At 51.3% G+C, this 22211-nt stretch overlaps 1 protein-coding gene across 3 annotated transcripts in view; it reads right to left on the minus strand.

Annotated features, from left to right (window-relative positions):
• Positions 1-22211, minus strand: part of LOC111853953 (transcription factor COE3-like) — a 100286-nt gene that overhangs the window by 53951 nt on the left and 24124 nt on the right. For all 3 annotated transcript variants that reach the window (XM_023831430.2, XM_023831427.2, XM_023831426.2), the window contains exon 7: positions 19797-19865. In XM_023831430.2, the coding sequence (XP_023687198.1) occupies positions 19797-19865 (69 nt within the window). The remainder of the gene's footprint in view (positions 1-19796; positions 19866-22211) is intronic.

Here is a 22211-nt window from a genome sequence, read left to right on the forward strand (position 1 = left end):
CTCACACTGCTATTGGCTGACGATGGCGGAGCCACAGGAAGCCGGTGCATCCGCCCGTCACCAGGTTATGGTTAGCGGCATATGTGCCGGGCCACCACGTTCCGGGTCACTAAATCCAGGACCATTACCTGGATCTCCCGGGCCAGCATCCCTATTGAGGGTACCTGTCCCTTCCAGGACCAGAACCCAAGCCACTGCTGATCACTAGGCACCTTTCACTAGCATGCAGATTCTGGAAGGTTTCACGGTGAGTCAGCCACCCTCCGCCAGCCAGGTGCCAGTGCCTCTGTGTCTGCACCACCTAAATGGTTCTCCTGTATTTACATGTGACTTGTTCTGAGTCTTAAACACTCAGTTCAGCTCCACACCAGCACTGTTTTCCCATGTAGGACCCATGTTGGATCAGCGTTAAAGTACATGGTCTCGGTCGGTTAAACCTGCTGTTGTCTGTGTGCAATAGGTCTTGCTGATACGTCCCATGCTCTCTGCCATTGCTGTTGGTTATTTGGAAAGCCCCGGTCCAGCGTGTGGAATTCCTTTGTGTTGAAACAACAGCAGGACTGACATGCGTGCCAAACATCATTCCAAATAGCAGAAAGCGGGACTTGATCTCCAGCAAAACGACGCAAAGATCGCGCCTCCCTGGGTACTTTTAACGTTCTCACACGATCCATTTCTGCGTCCAGGTTTGAAGCAAAAAAATAAAAAATAAGAAATAAAACGTGGACGTTATATCGATCTGGAACGGGATTCCAAGAAATGAACTAAACTCGTAGCTGGATGCCAGATATGTCCAGGGGAAGAGTAATGCGATTGCTCAACGGGGTGATTTGGATTGAAATCTGTGTCCATGATGACCCCTCCTTACATCTGCTGTGCTTTTTTTCCCTCCCCCTCCTTGGTCCAAGTACAGATTATGCACTTTGTTCCCTTTTCTGGAACAATCCGTCTTACAGGCAGGGGCTTGCAATGGCTGTAACAGCATGCTAAAGGAACAAAAGACAGCCACCAGTGACTACGGCGGGGGGTAGGGGCGGGGGGGCTGTTGTGCCCTGTAGTTTGAGCCTAATTTCTTAAGTACTATAATTATGTGAACAAATCTGTCAAACTGCAAAGAAAGTCTCCTTAAATAAGTGCGATTGCTAGCGAACTGAATTAAATGCGAGGGATCTTACAGGGGAGGGGGGCAAGGTTTTATAGCCCCGGCTGCGCATTAGTTGCGCTGGAGTTGGCATAACGAGCGCATCTGGCTGCTCCAACTGTGCCCCCACCTGCCCCCCCATTCCGGCACGAGCAGGCCTCCGTGTCACCAGAGGTGTCACCCTCGCACCCCCGGTGCTATCGCCCCCGTGTCGCCTCCCCATCGCGGCAGGCGCTAACCGCTGTTTGCAGTAAATACGACACGCCTGTGAGGGAAGCTGAGGGCAGCCGGGGGGCAGGAGGGCGGGGCAGGGAGCAGAGAGACGGAGCTCCGTGTCCTTGGGCCCCCCCTCTGAGCCGCACACGGATCCACCTTCCACATTGATCGCGACCCTCCCCAGTTATTAGACCAGTGAGTGACAGAGTGATGTAATGGATGTGTGGCTGAGCGGGTTAAGCACCTGTGTCTATGATCAGAAGGTCGTCAGATCAAGTCCTGGCCTCGGTAGAATAGCCACTTGTCTTATGGTCCCTTAAGCAAGGCCTTTAATCCCATGAAATGCTTCAGAATATATGGCTGACCCTATGCAAAATATTCCAGTGTACCTGTATTTGTGCAAATGGCAAGTGTCATTTCAGTACTCCTTTTTAAAGCAGTAGAGGAGAACTAAATCATCTCTTAAATGATGCTTCCAGAGCTGCTTACAACTGTCCACATTCGTAAGACTAAATATTTCACTATGCCGAATATTTGGGACTTGAACCATCAACCTTCTGGTTCTACATAAACACTGGTACCACATAAGCAACATTTGCTGGTAATCTAAAACTGCATCCTGTACACTGGAGGAGGGGGCATGAAAAACATATTGGGGAGAAGTTTTTGAAACTAAACTTCAACGGTGGGGGCCCGGCGGGCGATGCCAGCGCGGATGCCGGGTGCGAAGAGCGGGAGAAGAAACGGGACGTGATCTGCCAAAAGTGGAGATGAAGGAGAGGAGTGTCCGGATGCGGGGAGAGGACAGCATGAAGAGCCCAGGCCTTCTTCGCCGTCTCTGTTGTGGGGCCACCAGGCAGCCTCCAGCCAAAAAACTTCCCTCAGCAGTGTGGATCTCTACCCTTCAAAGACACGCCTGCGGGCCAACCAGGCAGCTAGCGGTACCCTGCTCGGCTAAAGAAGGTGCCAGCACCGCCAATTATATCCTGACAGAAGCGTCCCAATCCTAACTTTTAATTAAAGTCAATTTGGTAAATACTTTCAGATTCTTTTTTCAACTTAATTTTTAACCAAGCACTTGTTCACGGTATGTTATTAATTCATAACTGTTTATTCGGTGAACGGGGCTATTCTACCAGTCAGCTGAGGTGAACAGTTTTACTATAGGGGTATATGAAGGTAAACCTAAATAGCTTAATATTGCTATGTGCTTTCATAGTTCATCCATCCATCCATCCATTTCCCACACCTGCTTATCCTATGGAGGGTCACAGGGTCCGGAGCCTGTCCTGGAAGCTACGGACACAATGCAGGGAATAACCCAGGACAGGGTGCCAACCCATTCATAGATAATAATAATAATAATAATGATGATGATGATGATGATGATGAGTTGGTATATGTCACCGATTCTGCTCCACCCACGACAAAGGGCACTTTTCCCCATTCTGTCTGCCGTACGAGGCTCCGGCTCTAATTACGCAGCAGAATGACCGATGGACCGATTCCTGACACCCAACAAGTAACTAAAACATAGCGGATTTATTTGGCGGGGGGCCACACACAGCACCCTCTGTGTGTGCATTATAAATGACGGCTCTGTGCCCCTTCGCCACAAACACCAGTCTGGCCTTTCTAACACTTTCTCCCTCTGCTCATCTGAAGATGACTCCTGGGGCATCTCTTAGGGTCCCTAGACAATGGGGGGCGGGATGGCACACTTGCTGTGAGAGTTATGGGAGGGTCCAGACCAGGGAGCCCCTCCTCCTGTAGAGGAAAAAGGGGGCGCCATGGTAACAGGGAAGGACTGGGAATCAGATGGGCGTTGACACTCCGCACCTCACCACATGTTACAGCTCATTACCGCACTTACATATTCCCAAGCATGTGAAAATGACGCTAGAAACACCCCCAATGTAAATGTCACCCCCTAACCCTTCCCTGTGGCAATGGGGAGTTTGGTAAGGGAGACCGCTAGTTTAGGAATCCACTGGAAAACTGAGGTTGGTACCAACGGTCGAATACTGGTGAAACAGCACGCAGCTGGTCCGTGCGGCAGGCCCGTTATCCCGGCGGGGGGGGGCTTTAGCTCTCTTCCTGGGAAAAGCGAAGGCATTTCCAAACGACAATGGCAATTGCGGAGCGCTAACAGATTATAATACGGACCATGTGTCCGTGTGTACAGATTACACTGACATGATTTAAATTGTTATATGGGGTACATTTTACAATCAAATGCATGTGAGACTGAATGTCTCTCTTTCTCTGTTTATTGTTCCTCAGTTTATTATGCGATTTATCTTTTTGGCATTCGGTTGAGAGCGGGAATGTGAATCGAATGCAGCTTTTTGTTCAATTTAAACAAAATTCCACCCCGAATCTCCTCATTCCCGGGCATGTTTAAAGATTATGCTCTTACGAGAGTGCAGCTCTCGATCGCTAACAACAGAGCAAGGCATCTGCGAGTAATTAAAAAGCTAATTAAAAATTACACACCTACTTGGTAGAAAATAAAAATAACTTCAGCTGGTTTTATGATATGTGATTATTAGGTGCAAAGTGGTTTTGAACTGGGAACGGAAGACATTTGCTGGTTGGTCAAAAACTGACATGTACGCACAACATAATTATGAACTGAATACAATGATCCCGGACTACAAAAGAGGAAAAGAGGACTGTTAACCCTTCTTGGTTTGGCTCTGGTTCTGCTGGCTCAATGCCCCCCCCCCACCCCACTAAGAGGGACCAGAATAACTGCGGTAAATAGAGAGAAGGACCAGGCTCCACGGGACGGAGGACAAAGACCTGGTAACATACAAACAACTGCAGACAGCAGCTCCTTGTACCATGTTGCTCGTCGTCAATTCTGTCAATAGACCCATTTTGCACTTTTTTCTCCATTTGCGTGTCTTTAGAACCCCTATCACCATAAGTCAGTAATTATATCCATCTATCCATCCATCCATCCATCCATACATTTTCTATACCTGCTTTCCCTATGCAGGGTCACTGAGGTCCGGAGCCTATCCCTGAAGCTATAGATACAAGACAGGGAACAATCCAGGATGGGCCACAGACCCATCGCAGTGCCAGTTATGATATACCTGCAGTTATTTACACTTTTCTTTTTAATTTATCCGATGCTTTTATCCTAAGTGGCAGACAATTTTTGCGAAAGCAGAGTCGGATAATCCCTGGAGCAATTAGAGGTTAATGGCCTCATTCACGGGTCACATCACTCTGGCAATTCTGGGATTTGAACCGGCAACCTTCAGGTCACAGTTATAGTGTCACCCAATGCCAGGGTGAGTGACGCTAGAGAAGTGCCAGATGCGTAAGCAACCAAAGGCATGACTCAGTTCTACACACTGATACTGCTAACTGGGGTTATGCTTCGCTGAGCCCACAGCAGGACCACACGGATCGATGAATCAATGTGTAGATCAATGTCGCCGGCCAATCAAAACACCCAGCACCTCCCTCCCCTCGAGGTGTCCGCCGGCACTCTGCGATCTGCATGCCATGCTGAGCGCGGCCTCGATTTCACCACCCCTTTATTTCCGCAGCTTGGATCTGGGGCAGATTAGTTAATTAGACGGACTCAGACGGATCTTTCATTTGTGTGGAGGGATGTTTTGACAGGCGGGATTAGCGGCCTGTGATGAGCGGGGAGCCCACATAGAGCCGGTTAAGCCCTCTGTAAGTCCCCAACCGGCACAGGGAGACCTTCCCTGCATGCTACCAAGTCGGAGGCACGGATTCTCCATGGCAAAGTCTTCCGCTGATTGTTTGTCGGAGAGACGTCTTTGCCGGAGGGGAAAGGCGATTGATTGGCAGCTGGAAAGGTGAGACCTAGTTATGCTACACTTTCCATTCCAGAATGCAGACTCGTGGGTCTTCCTGTGCTGACTTCACCACATCTGGTTAATATCTATGGCAACACAGAATGTTCTTGGTCTCCATGAACTAGACCATCCAATGTGTGGAAATCCCAAGATTTCTAGAGTCCATTAATTTCTAGACCAGACAATGTTTGATAGCCCCTAGATTTGTAGAGTCAATGAACTCCAGCATCATACAATGTTTGGTAGCCCCTTGATCTCTAAAGTCCATTAACTCCATTGCCATCCAATGTTTGTTCACCCCTGTTTTTTGTACGCTAATAGCAAAGCTTGTCACCATACAGAACAAAAGATTTTGTATAATATTGAACTATGGGCTTGTAAATATGGCTCCCAAGGTCTTGTGTGGATCTTGCTCATTGTGAGGTTGTCCCCATGTGGGCGGAGGTGCGAGAGGCGTTGGGTATTATCCAAAACCACTCCCGCCCAACTATCATCCACAGTGCTTAAGTTAAGGTGTGGGACCAGGTTGATTTGCATAAGTAATTAGCTAATGTGCTGTTCAATTTCTCTCCCATCTGGCTCCAGGAGCCAGACCTCATTTCTCAAATTGACAGCCTGGTCCCTATCTCTACCCACACTGCAGCAAGGCGCCCGGCGAATTAATCTGTCAACCTTCTTCAGTAATGGGATGTTCACCTTGAAAACTCAATTTACCTGAGCCTCCATCTGAGAAACAAAGGCGAGGAGGTGCTCCGAAACAACACGAACGTGTCAACGAGAGTCCCCAACTAACAGCTGCTGGTCAGCATACTGTACTACGGTACTGTCTGCGTACGTCTAGGTGCTCAAAGGACAACTGACATTTATGAACCATGAACTTGCTAACGGCATAGGAATGACAACACAATAATTATCTGTCCTGCCATCCATTCCTTTTCATATGTCTTACCCCCTGGTGATGATTCACTTTATGGAATAAACTAAAACATGTATTCTTACATATGTATATCATAAATGTAAGGCAACAGAAAAGTCTCATCAATCACTTAATCCAACCTATAATTACAGCACTGAATACAAGGCAGGCCGGGACTTCCTGTGGCCTCAGCGATAAAGATAGGCTGAAGCACCATCAATACACACCGCTGCCAATCAGCTTCGATGAAATGGGTGGGGACAGAGCCTGATTGGCTGGGCAGCCTCCATTCCCTGCTGTGCCACAAGAGCCCGAGAGAGAGAGGGATGTGTACGAGGCCGTCAATGACCCTCCACCCCCCCAGTGCGGCCCTGCTTTCAGGAGCAAAACAGATGGCGCAAATCCAGTTGGATCTGACAGGAGAGGTGTGAGCCCGCCCCGCAGCGGGTCGTCGTAGCAACCTTGAATAGACCGCGGCCCCTGCGCAGGAATCCTTCCCACAATTCCCAGGGGTTCAGAAAGCTCCAGATCGCCTACAAGGGGTCAATAGAGGGTGGGACAGGAACCTGAATGAGCTCACCATTATTAAACAAATCTCAGCAATAGCAGAGGTAATGAGGCAACACGGTGTGCTATCACAGTCAAAAATGGTTAAAAGCTACTCTCTGTAATGCTATAGAGAGAACAGATCCCCTGTCTCCTCAGCCTGGCCGTCCTCCCGGGTGTCCCCTGTCTCCCCTGTCTCCCCTGTCACCTCAGCCTGGCCATCCTCCCGGGTGTCCCCTGTCTCCCCTGTCTCCCCTGTCACCTCAGCCTGGCCATCCTCCCGGGTGTCCCCTGTCTCCCCTGTCACCTCAGCCTGGCCATCCTCCCGGGTGTCCCCTGTCTCCCCTGTCACCTCAGCCTGGCCATCCTCCCGGGTGTCCCCTGTCTCCCCTGTCTCCTCAGCCTGGCCATCCTCCCGGGTGTCCCCTGTCTCCCCTGTCACCTCAGCCTGGCCATCCTCCCTGGTGTCCCCTGTCTCCCCTGTCTCCTCAGCCTGGCCATCCTCCCGGGTGTCCCCTGTCTCCCCTGTCTCCTCAGCCTGGCCGTCCTCCCGGGTGTCCCCTGTCTCCCCTGTCTCCTCAGCCTGGCCATCCTCCCGGACACCCGCACGCCGGAGAGGCCCAAAGCGGCACAAAAAATAGCGGGAAACAAAGGGAGCCAGGGGGCGGGAAGTGGCTCGGCGTCTCTGACGGCCGCCTTCCCCCCCGCGGCACATCCGAGGTGAAGACAGGCATCCAGAGGGAGTAACGCACTCCGTGCCGTTTAATTTCTCAGCAGAATTCAGCCATTCCACACACCAAAGCTGCTGAACATGTTATCCTTTTCTCTCCCCCCCCTTTTTTTTTGCAAGTACCAGCAACAGCCACGTGTGAGAGATGCGAAGGTGAGAGAGTGTCACAAACGCCCTGCCCTCCCTGTGATCCCAGTGACCTTGAAGTCTCTGCAAGACCCTTGAGCTGGGAGTCTCTGCTGGCTAAATTTCTCTGGGATTTTTTTTTCTTGCCCGGGATATTTCATCCATGCCCCCCCCCCCCCCCCCCGCACTAACCTCAGGCTTCCCTGCCCACTCCTCAGCATTTCCTGGCAGTGTGAGCGCCGCCCCAGTGGCCTTCTGGGGGACTGCTCAGGGAAATGGGCCAAAAAAAGCAAATTTAATGAACGTGTCCCTCCACCCACCGAAAAAGAAAAAAAAATTAATTTCCAATCTCGTTTTTTTGCTGGAGGCATCACGGGGGTCTTGGGAGCTCAGGTTTTTTTGGGGGGGGTGTGTGGATGGAGATGGAGGATGTACAAAAAGAGGTTCTGGGGGAGGGGGGGCGGTGGTACATCATAGAAGAAAGTTTAAAAAAAAAACCTTTTTAATTTTTTTTCGGGGTGTTTCATCAGCCGTTTATTTCTCGGCTTTCCACGGTAGCAGCCCCCCCACATAGGGAAGCCGGCTCCCATCCCCTCTAGCCAGGCCCAGGTTTCCACGGCGCCAGCTGCCATCCCTCCCCGGAGTAGGGTCCCAGCACCGGTGCGGTGCTAGCGTAGCGTAGCAACCGAAGAATTCATGCCACGACTGCAAGGCCCCCTGCCTGCCCACCCCCCTGGAAAGCAGGCGTACGACGCGCGACAGCCGAAAGCGGGCAACACGCCCACCGTTCAGCTCTGGTATGCAGGTCTGGTACACAGTAATAACACTGGGGTGCACGCTAAAGAAGTGACATGGGAGACATTAGCGTTAGCGGGCCGGCTAACACGCTTTTAGCTAGCAGCCACGCTAATGATGCCAGCGGCGGGCAGCCTATGGGGCGGAAACGCGGGTGCTGGAGCGCCGCCCCCACCACGCTGGCCTCCCCACGCAGTTTAGCCGACCCCCCCGCGCCGTTTAGCCGACCCCCGTCCCGCATCGCTCGCTCCGACCTTGGCTCCCCCTCGCCGCTTCGCCGCTGCCATCTGCCGACGGCAGACTTGGGCAGTAAAGCATCGCGACCCCGAGATTCGGGCACGTTAACGCCCCCCGCGAGGGGGAGCCGACCAGATGGCGCTACCCGCTAAGAGGGTTTTACTGCCGTTAAAGACTGGTGAGTCGCACCAGAACCCCCGCCCCCCCCCTCCCCAGGCCCCCCGTACTCCCCGCCCCTGAGCCACATGGTCAGTCACTCCCCAACCGCATCTTACAGAATCTTTCCAAATACCGGCAAACAAACTGTACGCTGCTAGTTATCTCAAACATCACATACGTTCACATGCGACTTTTACACATTTGATCTCATGATTGATCTTTTTTTAAATTGAAAAATCCCTCATTTCTACAGCAGAAATTCATGGCAAAAAACGTGGACTAATGAGTTATTTCCTTATTCCCCTCCGTCGTGAGAAGATCGCCACGGTGACTGTCGCCTAGGTACAATACCACGACGTATGCATTCCAGGGCAGATGATCAGGGTGGGGGGGGGGGGGTTCAGGACCGGACTGGCTCTCATTGCGGTCAACTGTGTCATTAGACATGTCAAAAGATGAAAATATCACTTTTCCTGTGCAGGGGGGGGGGGGGGGATAAGAAAATTGTCTGCGGTCCAGAAAAATCAATAGCCTCATTTTTTTTTTCAGCATGTGAGAAGAGAGACAGGCTGCGTTTGGGGTCTGAGCACGCAAGTCACGCCCCCCTCTGCCCTCCGTAAACGGGGAAGTCCTGCTCGTCTTTATACACTGCAAAAGGGGGAAAATCCGCCCTGATGATTTGTAACACAAAGAAAGCCATAATCCATATATTAAAGGGGCAGCGAGTTTACTTGATGACACACGGGCCACGAGTTATATTAAAATTATGTGAAATAATGCCCGCGATCCCCTTAAGATAAGACAGATCAAACCCTCGGAAATAATATAGAGTAGCTTCACGGTCCCAGTTGTGCTGATTATTACACATAAATTAAAGCAGCAGAATCTGCATCTGTACTTGGGCTGTCTCTCCCCTGCTTGAATCTACGGCCCAATTAGTCCAACATCCTGGTCCCTGATGGAGAGGATTAAGACCGGGGCTCTGATGAAGTCTGTATCGACTGCAAAGGAGAATCCATCACCCCCCCCCCCCACCAAACTCTCCCCCCTCCTTACCGCTGCCCTTTCTTGTGACCTCGTCAGTGTAATCCACCGCTTCCTGCATCGCCCTGAGCGCGTGCCCACGCCTGCGAGTGTCACAAGGGCTCCGGCACGCAACAAAACACCTGGATCCTTCCCGTTGTGGCCAGGGAGGGCAGAACCCACGTCAGACCAATTCCACCTACAGGCTCATGACTAGCTGTCAGACTGGCGTCCGGCCTCCTTCACGTCTCAGGAGGGCCAGCTGGTCAGCGTTTAGTTGGTCTTGCATCAGTCTGCCCCTGGTGGCCGGCAGTATAACGAACATGTCAGACAGGCCCAGGGTAAAAGTGTCAGCCTTAGCACCAAACTTTTAAGGTGCCCGCCATGTCACTGGCTCCCTGCCAGCTGATATCGGGCCCCTTCTTTGCATGTGACAGAGGTTTATGATTTGATTGATCTTTGTATAATGGCCGGTTTCCTCGTGGGATGGTGAGGGGGTCAGGCATGTGTCTTTCTCTTAAGGAGTCTGTGCGTGAGTTCGGTACACATCTGAGCTATGTGTGTATCTTATATATGCGTGTTTCTGAGTGCGTGCACAGGCATGCTTGTGTCATGTGTGTCTGTGAGTGTGATTGAGAGACCCTCGCCAGACTTTCCAAGCCCACCTGACCCGACAGGACAAAAGCCAAGCACTATTTCTGAAGATCTCTGGACTAGATAGTCCTGATTTAAAATAAACGTTTAACTTAATCCTTAGCTCATTATGTCTGGCCCACACCCTCAGTGCCCATGTCAATCTTTTCCTTATCCGACACCCTCCTTTCCACGCGCGTTGTGGCCATGATCACAGGCCGCCATGCATGCGGCGTTACAGAGACGCCAACACCCCCCGCAGCCCAGCAGTGTGCTTTCACCCATCGCGGACGTCCATGCGGACCGCCCCACCTCGGAAGCAGTCCTGGGAGGGGGGGCATACGGATGGATCGTACCACTTAGGCAAACGCTGGCTGGCTTTCCAAGGTCCTCCGCCATCCCCTTTCTCTGTCACCTATTACCTAGTTTATTTCATTCCAGGGATCAAATTTGTATCCAGTTAGGCCTCTCATCTCAGACTCAAAGGGAATAAATAAACGCAGACTTTATTGCCCAGCACCCTGAAACAAGGAAAGGGAAAGAACAGGGAACAAAAAAATCTCCAATTCATTCGGACCCAGTCAATATCACTGTAATATTTATGAAGGCTGGAAGTCGGTCTGCACCAAAAACCGAACTCCAGCAATCCTGAATTATAAATTGGTATTGATTTGTGTTGTGAGTGTGTGTCCGCCTGTGTGTGTGTGTGTGTGTGTGTGTGTGTGTGTAGGGGGGGTGAAAATGTAGACAAGGAGACAGATAGCCCTCGTTGTGTGCTCGTATGGCTGTGTCTGTGTGTATGTGTGTGTGTGTGTGTGTGTGTGTGTCTGTGTGTGTCTGTGTGTGCGCGCTTCCTGGGAGAAGATGGCCAAAGCTATAGGGTCAACATCAAATATAGATGATGCGAGCAGGCCGAGTGGTGGCCGGCGATAGGGCAGGGCGGGCAAAGAGAGAATGCCCCGAGAACGCCCCGAGAACGGCCCGGGAACGCCCCGAGAACGCCACGGGAACGGCCCGAGAACGCCCCGAGAACGCCAAGAGAACGCCCCGAGAACGCCCCGAGAACGCCTCGTCTCTGTCTGTTTACCCCGCTGTCACCGGGGCTCTGACCGACAGCGACTTCTAGCTCAGCCACAAATCCTGAGATGCTCCTCCTGAAGAAAAATCAACGCCTCCCTTTCCACTCATTTCCTTAAAGGCACCTTAATCACGTTTCTTCTGCTTGGGGCCACCTTCATGGCGAGCGGGGGGTGGGGGGATGGGGGGGATTATCATTTCGTCGAGACATCCCTGTTGATGTCGTCCGCGGCACGGATGATGGGGGTGGGTGGGGGGCTATTTCTGCAAGCCTCAGTTAGAGACCAGGACAGAAGGCCCCCCCAGTTAGAGGGGAGCATGTGACCTGATCTTGAATCCAAAGAGAGCGAGAGAGGGACAGTTTTTACATTGCAGTAAAACCCATGGGGGGGGTATACCCCCCCACAATAAAGGACTAAAAAGGCCCATTATAGCCCCTTCTCCTGTTATCTCTCTCAAAGTGCCTCTTTCTGCACGGATCGGGGCTCTGCTGGCTTCGGTCACTGATGGCTGCCAGTCTAACCTAATTGTCGTGGGTGATGTAACCAGGCCCCGAACCTCCACTACCGACGCACTGTGGCATCGCTCATATCGCATTGCGGGGGTTTTATATCAAAATCAATACTCTCTTAATCTGCTCCTCTTTCTTTGTCTGCACCCCCAACCCCCCACTGGCCGACCACTGGCCCCTCCCCTATCTCACCACCTCAGGCCTGGCCAGCCTGAGCTTGCCGTGTCCATGGCGCGAACCACACTTTTCGGGGGGGGGGGGGGGGGTAGTTTGGTGGGTATAGATTACATTGTGGGGACCATTTTTTCAGTGCCCAAAAGTGGAAATTCAGATTTATAAAAAACCTGTGACTGCAATCAAAAACCTAAAAAAGTCAAAAGACTTTTGTTTGTTTGGTTAATTACGGTTAAGGTTAGGGCTGGATAAGGCTGTCATTGTTGGAATTAGGGTTTTGCCCATAGAACTGAATGGTCCCCACAAAGATATGAGTACAGCTCTGTGTTTGTGTGTGTGTGTGTGTGTGTGTGTGTGAGTGCTATACCCAGAGGAGCACAGGAAGCAGGGGGTACTGAACATCACCTCAAGCCAACAAAATAGGGGGGGGGCGGTGGCAGGGGGAAACTGGTTAGGCGGCAGAACGGGTGTGGGGCTTTAGACTGCACGGGATCTGTCAGGAATACACAAGGAGCCGGAGCGGAAGGCGACCAGCCGGTGAGGAATGAGCCCCGGTCATTTATAGAGCTGCTGAGAATCTCCTTTTCATTGGCGGAGATGGACAGACACAGCCGGGCATTTTAAAAAACCCACACAATTGGTTCCTCCGGGACCACCTGCACCGGGCCTGGATTCTCCCATCAAAAGACTAAAGACAGCGGCTATCAGCAGTGTGCTCATAAGTCCGAGCAAAAAAAAAGAAAGAAAAAAAAACGACACCATGGAAAATACCCAACAAAAATGCCTTCCAGAATCTTACGGAACCATCCAGGCCATCAGCACGGAACTTACCAAATGCAAACCATCCAGAACCGTCCAAATCATCGAGATTACTGAGAAGGATAACCTATAGAACCCTCTAGAACCACGCGGAACCATCTAGATCATTGTGCCCCAGCCAAGGGTAGCCAGTTGGGAATGTTGCCCACCCACCCTTCAGGAGGGGTTTGGGCCCACCGCCCGCCTGTGCGCAATTATCCGCACCGCACTCGCTCCTGATTAAGATGGGGGGGGGAGGATTTCTCAGAATTCTTAATTTGTACAAACGCCTCAGTGTGATTGAGAAGAGAACGGGGGGGGATAAGGGTGTGGGGGGGTAATTAGGGAGCTGGGGCGCCAGGTTGCCACGCTCACAGCTTCCCATGGATGGGGTAGGAGATGGGCTTTCACTGAGCAAGCCCCCCCCCCCCCACCAAATAGGGCACAGCGTGTGCAGGGGGGACATGGCAGAGAGGTCGGGGGGTGTGAAGACACCCAGCCGAGCACCGGAGCCCAGTCACCTCGGCCTACCGCATGTTTACAGTTGCGGATTGCACCCCCACCCAGAACCTGCACTTTGAACACCCTAGGAGCAAGCAATATGCTGACAGCAGGATCACCACAGAGGATCGATATCTTTTCTCTCACGGAAACGGGGGAGAGGGGGATTTTCGTCATGCCAGCAGTGTCTTGCACAGGCCTCCTTGCCGGCTTGCCCGTGAGCTCCCAGAAAAATCCGAGCCGGAATCTCATTGGCATCCCGTTCACGTGGCACGTGGAGCTGAGCGTGGCGACTCTGGTGTTTCGCCCCGGTGAGAAAATCCCTGGTCCTTCTCAAAGGCCCGACCTCCAGTGAAGTTTGTTTTTTTTTCTTCTATTGGAACCATCCCAGAACCCAGAACTACCACATTTGCCCCACAGATTACATCTCCCCAACAGCGCCCCCTAGAGGTGCCCTGTGTAGCTGCTCTTGACCGAGGTTTACGGAAATGGCAGCTTTGGCTCCTACCGATTGGCGGCTTACGATTAGCCGCTAGCACCACCCAGTCCATTAGCCGCCACACGGCTAAAGCCTGAGTTGCGGAAGCCATCACTGGTGTAATCGGTAAGCGTGACATGAGTACGTCTCCACACTGCCAAGATCTTTCCGAAAAGTGGTAACTTTCAAGTGCCTACGAGGACTGAAGCACTTTCCATATGCGCTCAGTGTCACAGTCGCCTGGAATACAGATTTATTCAGCATTGAACTGAAGTGCATAACTAAAGTGCATAATTTGTGATAAAGCACAGACAGAACATGACCCGTCATAACCTGAATCACGTTAAACCCAGTTAAACAGCCCCTTCATCACCCACACCCCCTCGGAATTACCCCCGCCGTAGGCTAATCGACTCGATGGTCCACTCATCTGCCCAAACCAAACAGCTGCCCCCCCCGGTGTCCTCTCCTTCTGATTGGATCAGCAGTGTCCAATGAACCGCATTAAAACATTAAAATGCTCACCTTGATTTTAAAAGGGCTCGTCCAATTAGCTTTAAGGTTTCAACCAAGCCTCATAATATCTGAATTACATGCATGCATTATGTATTTTATATATATATATATATATATATATATATATATATATATATATATATATATATATATACTGTATATATAAGATGGATTCGATGTTTACATTGCACTGTGTGTATGTATTTATTGTCATAATTGTACTTGTATTTATTGTCTTATTGAAGCAGTATTCTTGTTTACTGGTAATCAGTAGGAAGTGCATAGTAAGATTTTCATTGCCCAGCATAAATTACCATTTCCTGCGTATATGATAGTAAATTGTTGAATATTGAATTTCTTTATATACCTCTGCTCAGTTAATATCGTAATAGTTTATACTGCAAGCTCACAATAAAGAAGTGTGTTTAATTTAGGTAAAATCACTTCTTTTAATTAATTGATTTAAGACTTATTGATTAGCACCTACATTAGATGCACCTTGTCTGAGTATAAAGAATCCGGGCTCAACTCACTCTTGCTGATATTATATGTTAAGACACCTGAACAAACACAAACGGCCTTGGAATAAAATCTACTGTAACCGAAAATATACGCAGACCGTTGATCCGATCCTGTCACCTGATATGGCTCGACGGATGAGCACCTCTCACCTGTGAATCACACCTGCGGACACGGGGAGCCACCTAAAGATAAAATTAATTCCACCTTGGTATCATTCAAATAAACATTATTTTGCATTTGAATGGAATGTACCAAATTAAAAGCAGGGGGACGAGAGCAGTTTGGGAACATCGAGATTTGCGATCGAGGACGAACAAATAACGAAAGGGGTCAGATCCGGCCCCGGGGAAGCTGCTGAAACAGCCTGGTTTATATTTAAGCCAGGAGACTCCCAGTGTTTGCAGTGACGGGAGGTGATTTCAGTAGGTACCCTTATTTACTCGTCTGTCCATCCCCGAAGGTGATCATTCGATATGGGCCCGATGAGGACTTGCGGTTGTAACGGTTTTTCTATTTGGAGGTCTGTTTGGAAGCTGAAACTGGACACCCCCTGAAGGAGGAATGGGGATAAACCACACAATACCAGCCGGTATATCTTACTAACCCCCCCCCCCCCCCCCCCGCCCCACTCCCACTGCATGTGCCGTCCGTGAAGGTCGTTCCTCGTGCACATACACCCTCCAAGAACTGCTTTCACTCAGTAAGCAACTGTGCTGCGATCCCTACCCATAATGCAACACGCTCCAGCCCGCGTTACACGATATCCTGTGCCATGGGATAACACACAAACCCCATGCGGTTCCTCGCTTCCTCTTGCTTTGACTCATCCCTGCTCTAGGACGCTTCTGCACGTGTGCATGTGTGTGCGTGCGCATTTCTGCTTGCACTCCCGCATGTCTGTTGGCACTGTCACCAAACTTAACATCAGCCGGGAAGAGGCCCCTCACTGCATCACCCCGCAACCGATCACTATTCCAGCTATGCTGGTGGCTCCACCGTGGCAGTTTGTCCCTGGTGGCGAACGCAGGGAATGCAGTGGCCCTGTGACAAACGTGTCATCTGACCGTGACCTAACAAGACGGAATGAACGGTTACACCAGAGGGAGCAGTGAGCTGGGATCCCTCCCTGGTGTTGTCCGGGTGGAAGCCAGGTGCGTTTACTCAGAGGTGTGGGCCCCTCCAGCACCGAGCGGGTCAGGGTTCAGTTTCGTATCGTGTCTTACGGGCCGCTGGAAACTCCCTTCCTTCCCCACATCATTTTTCACGCTGGCTCTTAGGAGCGGTGACCTTCCAGAGGGTTCTGCAGCCCTCTAGCAGAGGAGATCCAAATGCCCAAGCTTTCCACGCTTCCCATACACGCCCGTAACCTTGTGCACGTACTCCTGACTGGATTCCCCATGAACCGAGGTGGTCCTCCCTGCTGTAATGTCTACCCACAATGCAATGCACCCCCTGCCCCGGCCAGCTCTGACCATCCCCCCCCGCCTCACCCATGGCCTGACTCATCCCACCTCATTCAGGATATCATTTTTTGCTTCAATTTTAACTGGGCTTCTGAGTAATGTGCTCCCTTTATTGCAAATCTATACTCTTAATCTAGCTGGCTCCAAAGCAGTGGCCTCCCGATCAATAGGTGGTATTGCTGGTAAGGGTCCAGAGAGCTTAGTACCCCTACAAAACCCCCACCCCACGCCTCTGGTTTAACCCTAACCAACCACGGCTGTCTCAATCGTACTCATCCATTCAATCTGTCTATCTCTTCATTCTTCCTCCTTTGCTTCATGATCATTCCGGCCTTGTAGATCTCCCAAGCCTAGGGGAAATTATTTTTTTAATGGCTATATTCAGTCTTTGCCCTGAGGGGCAATATTTTGATTGCTCTTAAACTATGATTAGCGTTAGCATATCTGGATCGGTGCTGTTATCTCTTCTTTCATCTTCTGGAAGTCCAGAAGATGGCCAGGCCCTCCACCCTCCCAATCCTCATGCCTCCTTTTGGCCGTGAAGGAGAAGCTATACGCCGGACAGATTGCGGTAGCGAGAGTCAACCAGCAGGGTGGGGCTAGTGAGCAGGTATGTTCCCTCACCCAGTCCAAATTCACCAGAGGGTCTTGAGCTATTAGGGAGGAAGTTATGGGCTGATCACGTTCACGCCGCCTTCCTGTGAATCACTACAATGGAGCAAAGAGCCTTCTTCTAGGAAAAGGTGTGTGTGGGGGGGTCTTATCCAGGGAGGGGGGTAGGTCTGTGTAGGGGCAATTAGACAAGGGCCCCAGTTAAGCCCTGACGGTGCCAGAAAATTTACAGCCCTGCCGAGGAGCTCGCCGGGTGAGCTAATTGCAATATTAGCTTGTAATAACACCTGTTTTAAACCCCGGCCAGTAATATGTCACCCAGGCCATTGTCGTATTTCGCCTTGGCTCGGCAGAATTCCAGCCTAAATGGGGGGGAGACATTTAAACGACCAGCTTGGTGCTTTATTGTGTGTGGTGGGGGGGGGTGCTTTAACCCATTATGAACCGCCCCACCCGCTGTCTGTCCACCTGCACGTACAGGCTGATAACCGGCATCGGATGCTCGTCCGCTGATCCGTAAGGGGGGCGGAGCGTCACCCCTATTTGTAAAGGCATGGGGGGACAGCAAGAGCCGTTAAGTGGAGCGCTATCGGGGGGGGGTCCGGAACGTTCTCGCCGCCTCTGCCCACTTTCCCCGCGTTTGCCCGAGGTCCTAATTGCAGCCATCATTCAAAGAAGATCTCCGACTTCTCGGGGGGTCAGCGCCACAAAGCGTTAAATCAATCCGGACACACGGCGGAAGTCGAGTCGGCCCCCCCGCATTAGCCAGGCGAGGGGGGGGGGGGCTAGGCGATGCGGAGCGCGGAGATGGGACGCGGACGCGGGCGCTGATTTATACGGCAGGATCTGCACGGGCGAGGGCGGCGATGAATTCCAGTCATTAGCCGCTTTACGGAGACGAGTGACGGCCATAATTTGCATCGGGTGCTGCGATGGCGTCCTCCGCCCCAGCCTGATTTATCTGTTGGTTTAAAGGAACCACAGGGTGGGAACGCAGGCAATGGGGGGGGGGGGTCATAAATACCAGCCCTCCTAATAGGGAGCTAAGATGCCGCCGCATGGGCGAGCCGACCCTAAATCACCACCCCCGCCGCCACCCCCATGTGGGTGGGGCCAATAGCCCCCCCCCCCCCCGAGAGGGAATGACAGGATAGAGAAAGGGCAGGGTGGACACGGAACTGAAAGAGCGGGTTTAATGAATGCTGAATTTCTGGCAGGAACATAACTAGAGATTTATAAAGGGGGGGGGGGGGGCTGAGCCTTTGCTAGGATGGGGTTCTGATTTTAATGAAAATGAATGAACACTATTTCAACTAATTTCAACTAATAAGTGTACATTTATTTGGGGTGGCCAAGGAACATTTAAATAGCCCAAGCCCCCCCAAATCAGCCTCAGTGACACCCCTGATTCTTGGAAATCCAATGTTTGATTACTCCAGAATTTCCTGCCATTGTTAGTACTGCACACTCCACTCGCCATTATTAGTGAAAACGGTCTCGTCTCTGGTGATGAAACACAACGTGTGTCACAGAAAAGCAGAGCTGTAAATCCAGGCGTGGAAGTCGGGTCCGATTCGAGTGGAACTTGGGTCCGATCTGAGGCGCCGGCACACGTCTGCGAACGGTTCCGCTTGTTGCAGAGAGACTCAAGCTGAAAGGTGACCTGGTCCAGAGTGCCGACCGGAGCCATGCCATGGCAGTGGGAGGTGAGAGGACATTTTTGGGCGAGTTTGGGGGGGGTAGGGGGGACGGGGCTTACGGCAGCGGCCCAAGCGTGAAGGGAGGGTCATGGCTTCCGGCTCCTCTCTGCCGCGCCCTGGACAGTCTCCAAGGCACGGCTAACGAGCCAACAAGGATTTGATAATGACCCCCAGCACCCCGGGGGGGGCGCCGTCCTTCTGGAAGAGGACGCTGTGCCCCAGCCAGCCTGACAGCAGCCAAATGGGAGGAGTTATCGGGGGGGGTGGGGGGAGTGTGTGTGGCGGGGGGTGATGAAATGCTAAAAGGCAAGACCCCAGGCCCTGACACGCTGCCGGCTTAGTTGTTAGGGTGGGGTCAGGCTGCACCCCCAGCCACCCAGTACGCACACACACACACATACAGGTTTGTAATTATATCTTTGTGGGGACTCTCCTTCCATTTCTATTGGGGAAATTCTAATCTCAACATAACCAGCCCAAATCTTAACCATAAGTAACCAAACAAAATACCAGACATTTGACACTTTTAGTTTTTTGATTGCATTCACAGATCTTTGTGGCGACCCGGAAAATGGTCCCCACAACGTCAAAATAACAAGTTTTTATTACATTGTGAGGAATATTGGGTCCCCAAAATGTAATGTAAACATAATCCACACACACACACATACACACACCAGACACAAGTGGCATATCCTCTATATCCGCCATGGACGAACATCTCTGTCCCCCCCCCCCCCCCCCAGACATACCCGCAGTCAGATGCCAATGACCCCGCTCTCTTATGAAGCAACAGGCATGGCCTCATAAACAAGGTGGGGGCTCCACGTTTTTTGCATGTACTGATCTGAGTGGGTGAATATCACAGATGAGCCTGCCGCTCTGAACGAGTTTCAGAAAAGACAGCGAGACGTTCTGTATGATAAAGGGGTTTGCACAGAAACATGGAGTAAGGTCACCATCATTAAACATGTCTCCCAGTGACCCACAACGCTCTCAGAACAGACCCCCCCCAGTGGCTGGCACTAAACAGGTACATGGGAACCCCCCAATGGGTGGCTGGCATGGAGGACTCACCTGTCGATGATAACCGGGTCGGAAGGGGTCTCATTCCGGTTCCCGCAGCTCTTCTTGTCACAGCACCGACTGAAATAGAGATACGTCCATCAGGCACGCAGGTCACATGATTTCACACGGGTCACATGACCACGGCAGAATCTGCAGGTGTCAGTACCGAGTACCGCGTAGTACGTCACTATGTCATGGTACATATTCATGCTATCACTCCATCCATCATCCATCCATCCATCCATCCATCCATAACCATATATACAGTAGATCACAGCGAGCATGAAGCCTGTGACACCCTGGTTGGGACCCCATAAATGTTTATTTTTTTTTTTATAAAATAATTAATGTATTGTGTAAAATAAAATAATTGTATTAAAGGTGTGCGTGTGTGTGACATTTACCGTTGCTTTTTTGCGGGGGGGGGGGGGGGGTGACCCAGCGTGCGTTTTAATGTTAAAATGCAGTGTGAAACCAGAGACGTCTGACATACGCAGCTCGTTCACGTCGGCCGTGTGAAGCTCTCCGGCGCCTCGCTGAGGCCACTCCCACGTGACATTAGGCGGGGGGGGGGGCAGGAGACCCGGCGGCGCGGCATTGTGCCACGCCGCCACGGCAGCCGCTCGGACCCGGCGCCACGCTGCTCTCTCACGCCCCGCCCCCGCCCGCAACCAGCACTCCAGCTGGGCCGGGTCTGGCCAAGGTCACTCGCCGAGCCAGAGACAGGCTGGCTGAGGCCACGGCCCCCACCCGGCTGCGAGTGTGGTGGCATGTGGCACACACGCACACACACGGGCACACGCACACACACGCTAACCTGGCGTGACACAGTGGTCACACACACAGGCCGGAAAGCCTCATCTCAAAGCAGCGGGTACGGACTCTTCTGCCACCTCAGGCATCACAGAGCCCTGCCTCCAGCCCCCACCAGCACCCCCTCGCAGAGCAGCCAGGAGCCAGCTTGGGCATGCCGGCAGCAGGTTTATCACCTCACGGTAACTCGCTGCCATCTACTCTGTCTGCTCCACCCATAATCCCCTGCTACACATTTCCTTCTGGCACTGCCTGTATTTGCAACACCTTCTTCTCTAGCTCCCAAGCGCTAAAGCAGACCCCACACCAAAATAACTTGCCCTTTATCCCCAAATCCTTCGTTCTCTGGGATTTACACTTCTCCTTACGTAGTCGTCCTGCAGACCAACTCCCTCAGACAATCAGTGGGATATTTTCCCTATAATAATAACATATCGGTGTAGGTCATCACAGGTGTGCTCTGCTGCATCAGAGTGCCTTTCCATGTGATTATGGTGGTTATTAGTGCCACACCCTCTCCATGTGATTATGGTGGTTATTAGTGCCACACCCTCTCCATGTGATTATCGTGGTTATTAGTGCCACACCCTCTCCATGTGATTATGGTGGTTATTAGTGCCACACCCTCTCCATGTGATTATCGTGGTTATTAGTGACACACCCTCTCCATGTGATTATCGTGGTTATTAGTGCCACACCCTCTCCATATTTCAAATTGTTTCTTAAACTGTGCCATTCTTTTACGCTACTTTATTTGTAACCTTTTTTAAATTATATACTAATCGCCAAAATTGTAGAAACACCTAGCATTTTTTCGGCTTATACTTTAAAAATTACAACACAAATACTGGCGATAATATTTATAAACAATAAAAGAATGTTACAAATATCACAAATTGGACGATCAAATAAATAACTGGAGCAACAGTTGAAAAGTTTTACAATCTTAAAAAGTTGAAAGTGTTTCTATAGTTTTGGCCATCTTATGCTTATTTATTTTAAAATTTTGTTCGGTTTATCCATCCGTTTTCCATAACCACTTCTGCACCGACAATGAGTCAGGGCCTATCCCAGAATGCACTGGGGCAAGACACGGGGTGCCCCGGATGAGATGCCAATCCATCGTAGGACACACGCACACTACGGGCAATTTAGGGTTACCGATGCCACACGATTTCAGACTGAGGGAGGAAACATTAAACAATTGTTAAATCCCATTCCTAGTCACCACTGTCAGTCCGGTGCTATAATATTAAGCTGCTTTGCATTTTTTAATTGATAAAGTCTTACGGGGTTTTTAACGCGCGTGCTTGCGCAGAGCTCTCAACGCTGGCCCCCAATGTACGAATAAATACATTACACTTCATTTAAAACGCCAGCGGGTCTCGGAGGGTAACGACCGGCCATTGTTTTTGTTTTCCTTCCTGTCCGCGAGTGCGTGACCGTCGCCATAGATCTCACGGCAGTAATGTATTCCCCCGGCCGCACCGACCATTAGCGCTGGTTCCAGGAGACCAATTAGCTTTGGAAGCCCAGCAGCAGCGTTGTGGTGACAGCCTCCACAGTCGGCGAGAGAGGGTGTTATAAACAAACAGGACCCTCGGAGCCCGC

The sequence above is a fragment of the Paramormyrops kingsleyae genome, chromosome 12 (assembly GCF_048594095.1).
Source record: "Paramormyrops kingsleyae isolate MSU_618 chromosome 12, PKINGS_0.4, whole genome shotgun sequence".
Classification (NCBI taxonomy): domain Eukaryota; kingdom Metazoa; phylum Chordata; class Actinopteri; order Osteoglossiformes; family Mormyridae; genus Paramormyrops; species Paramormyrops kingsleyae.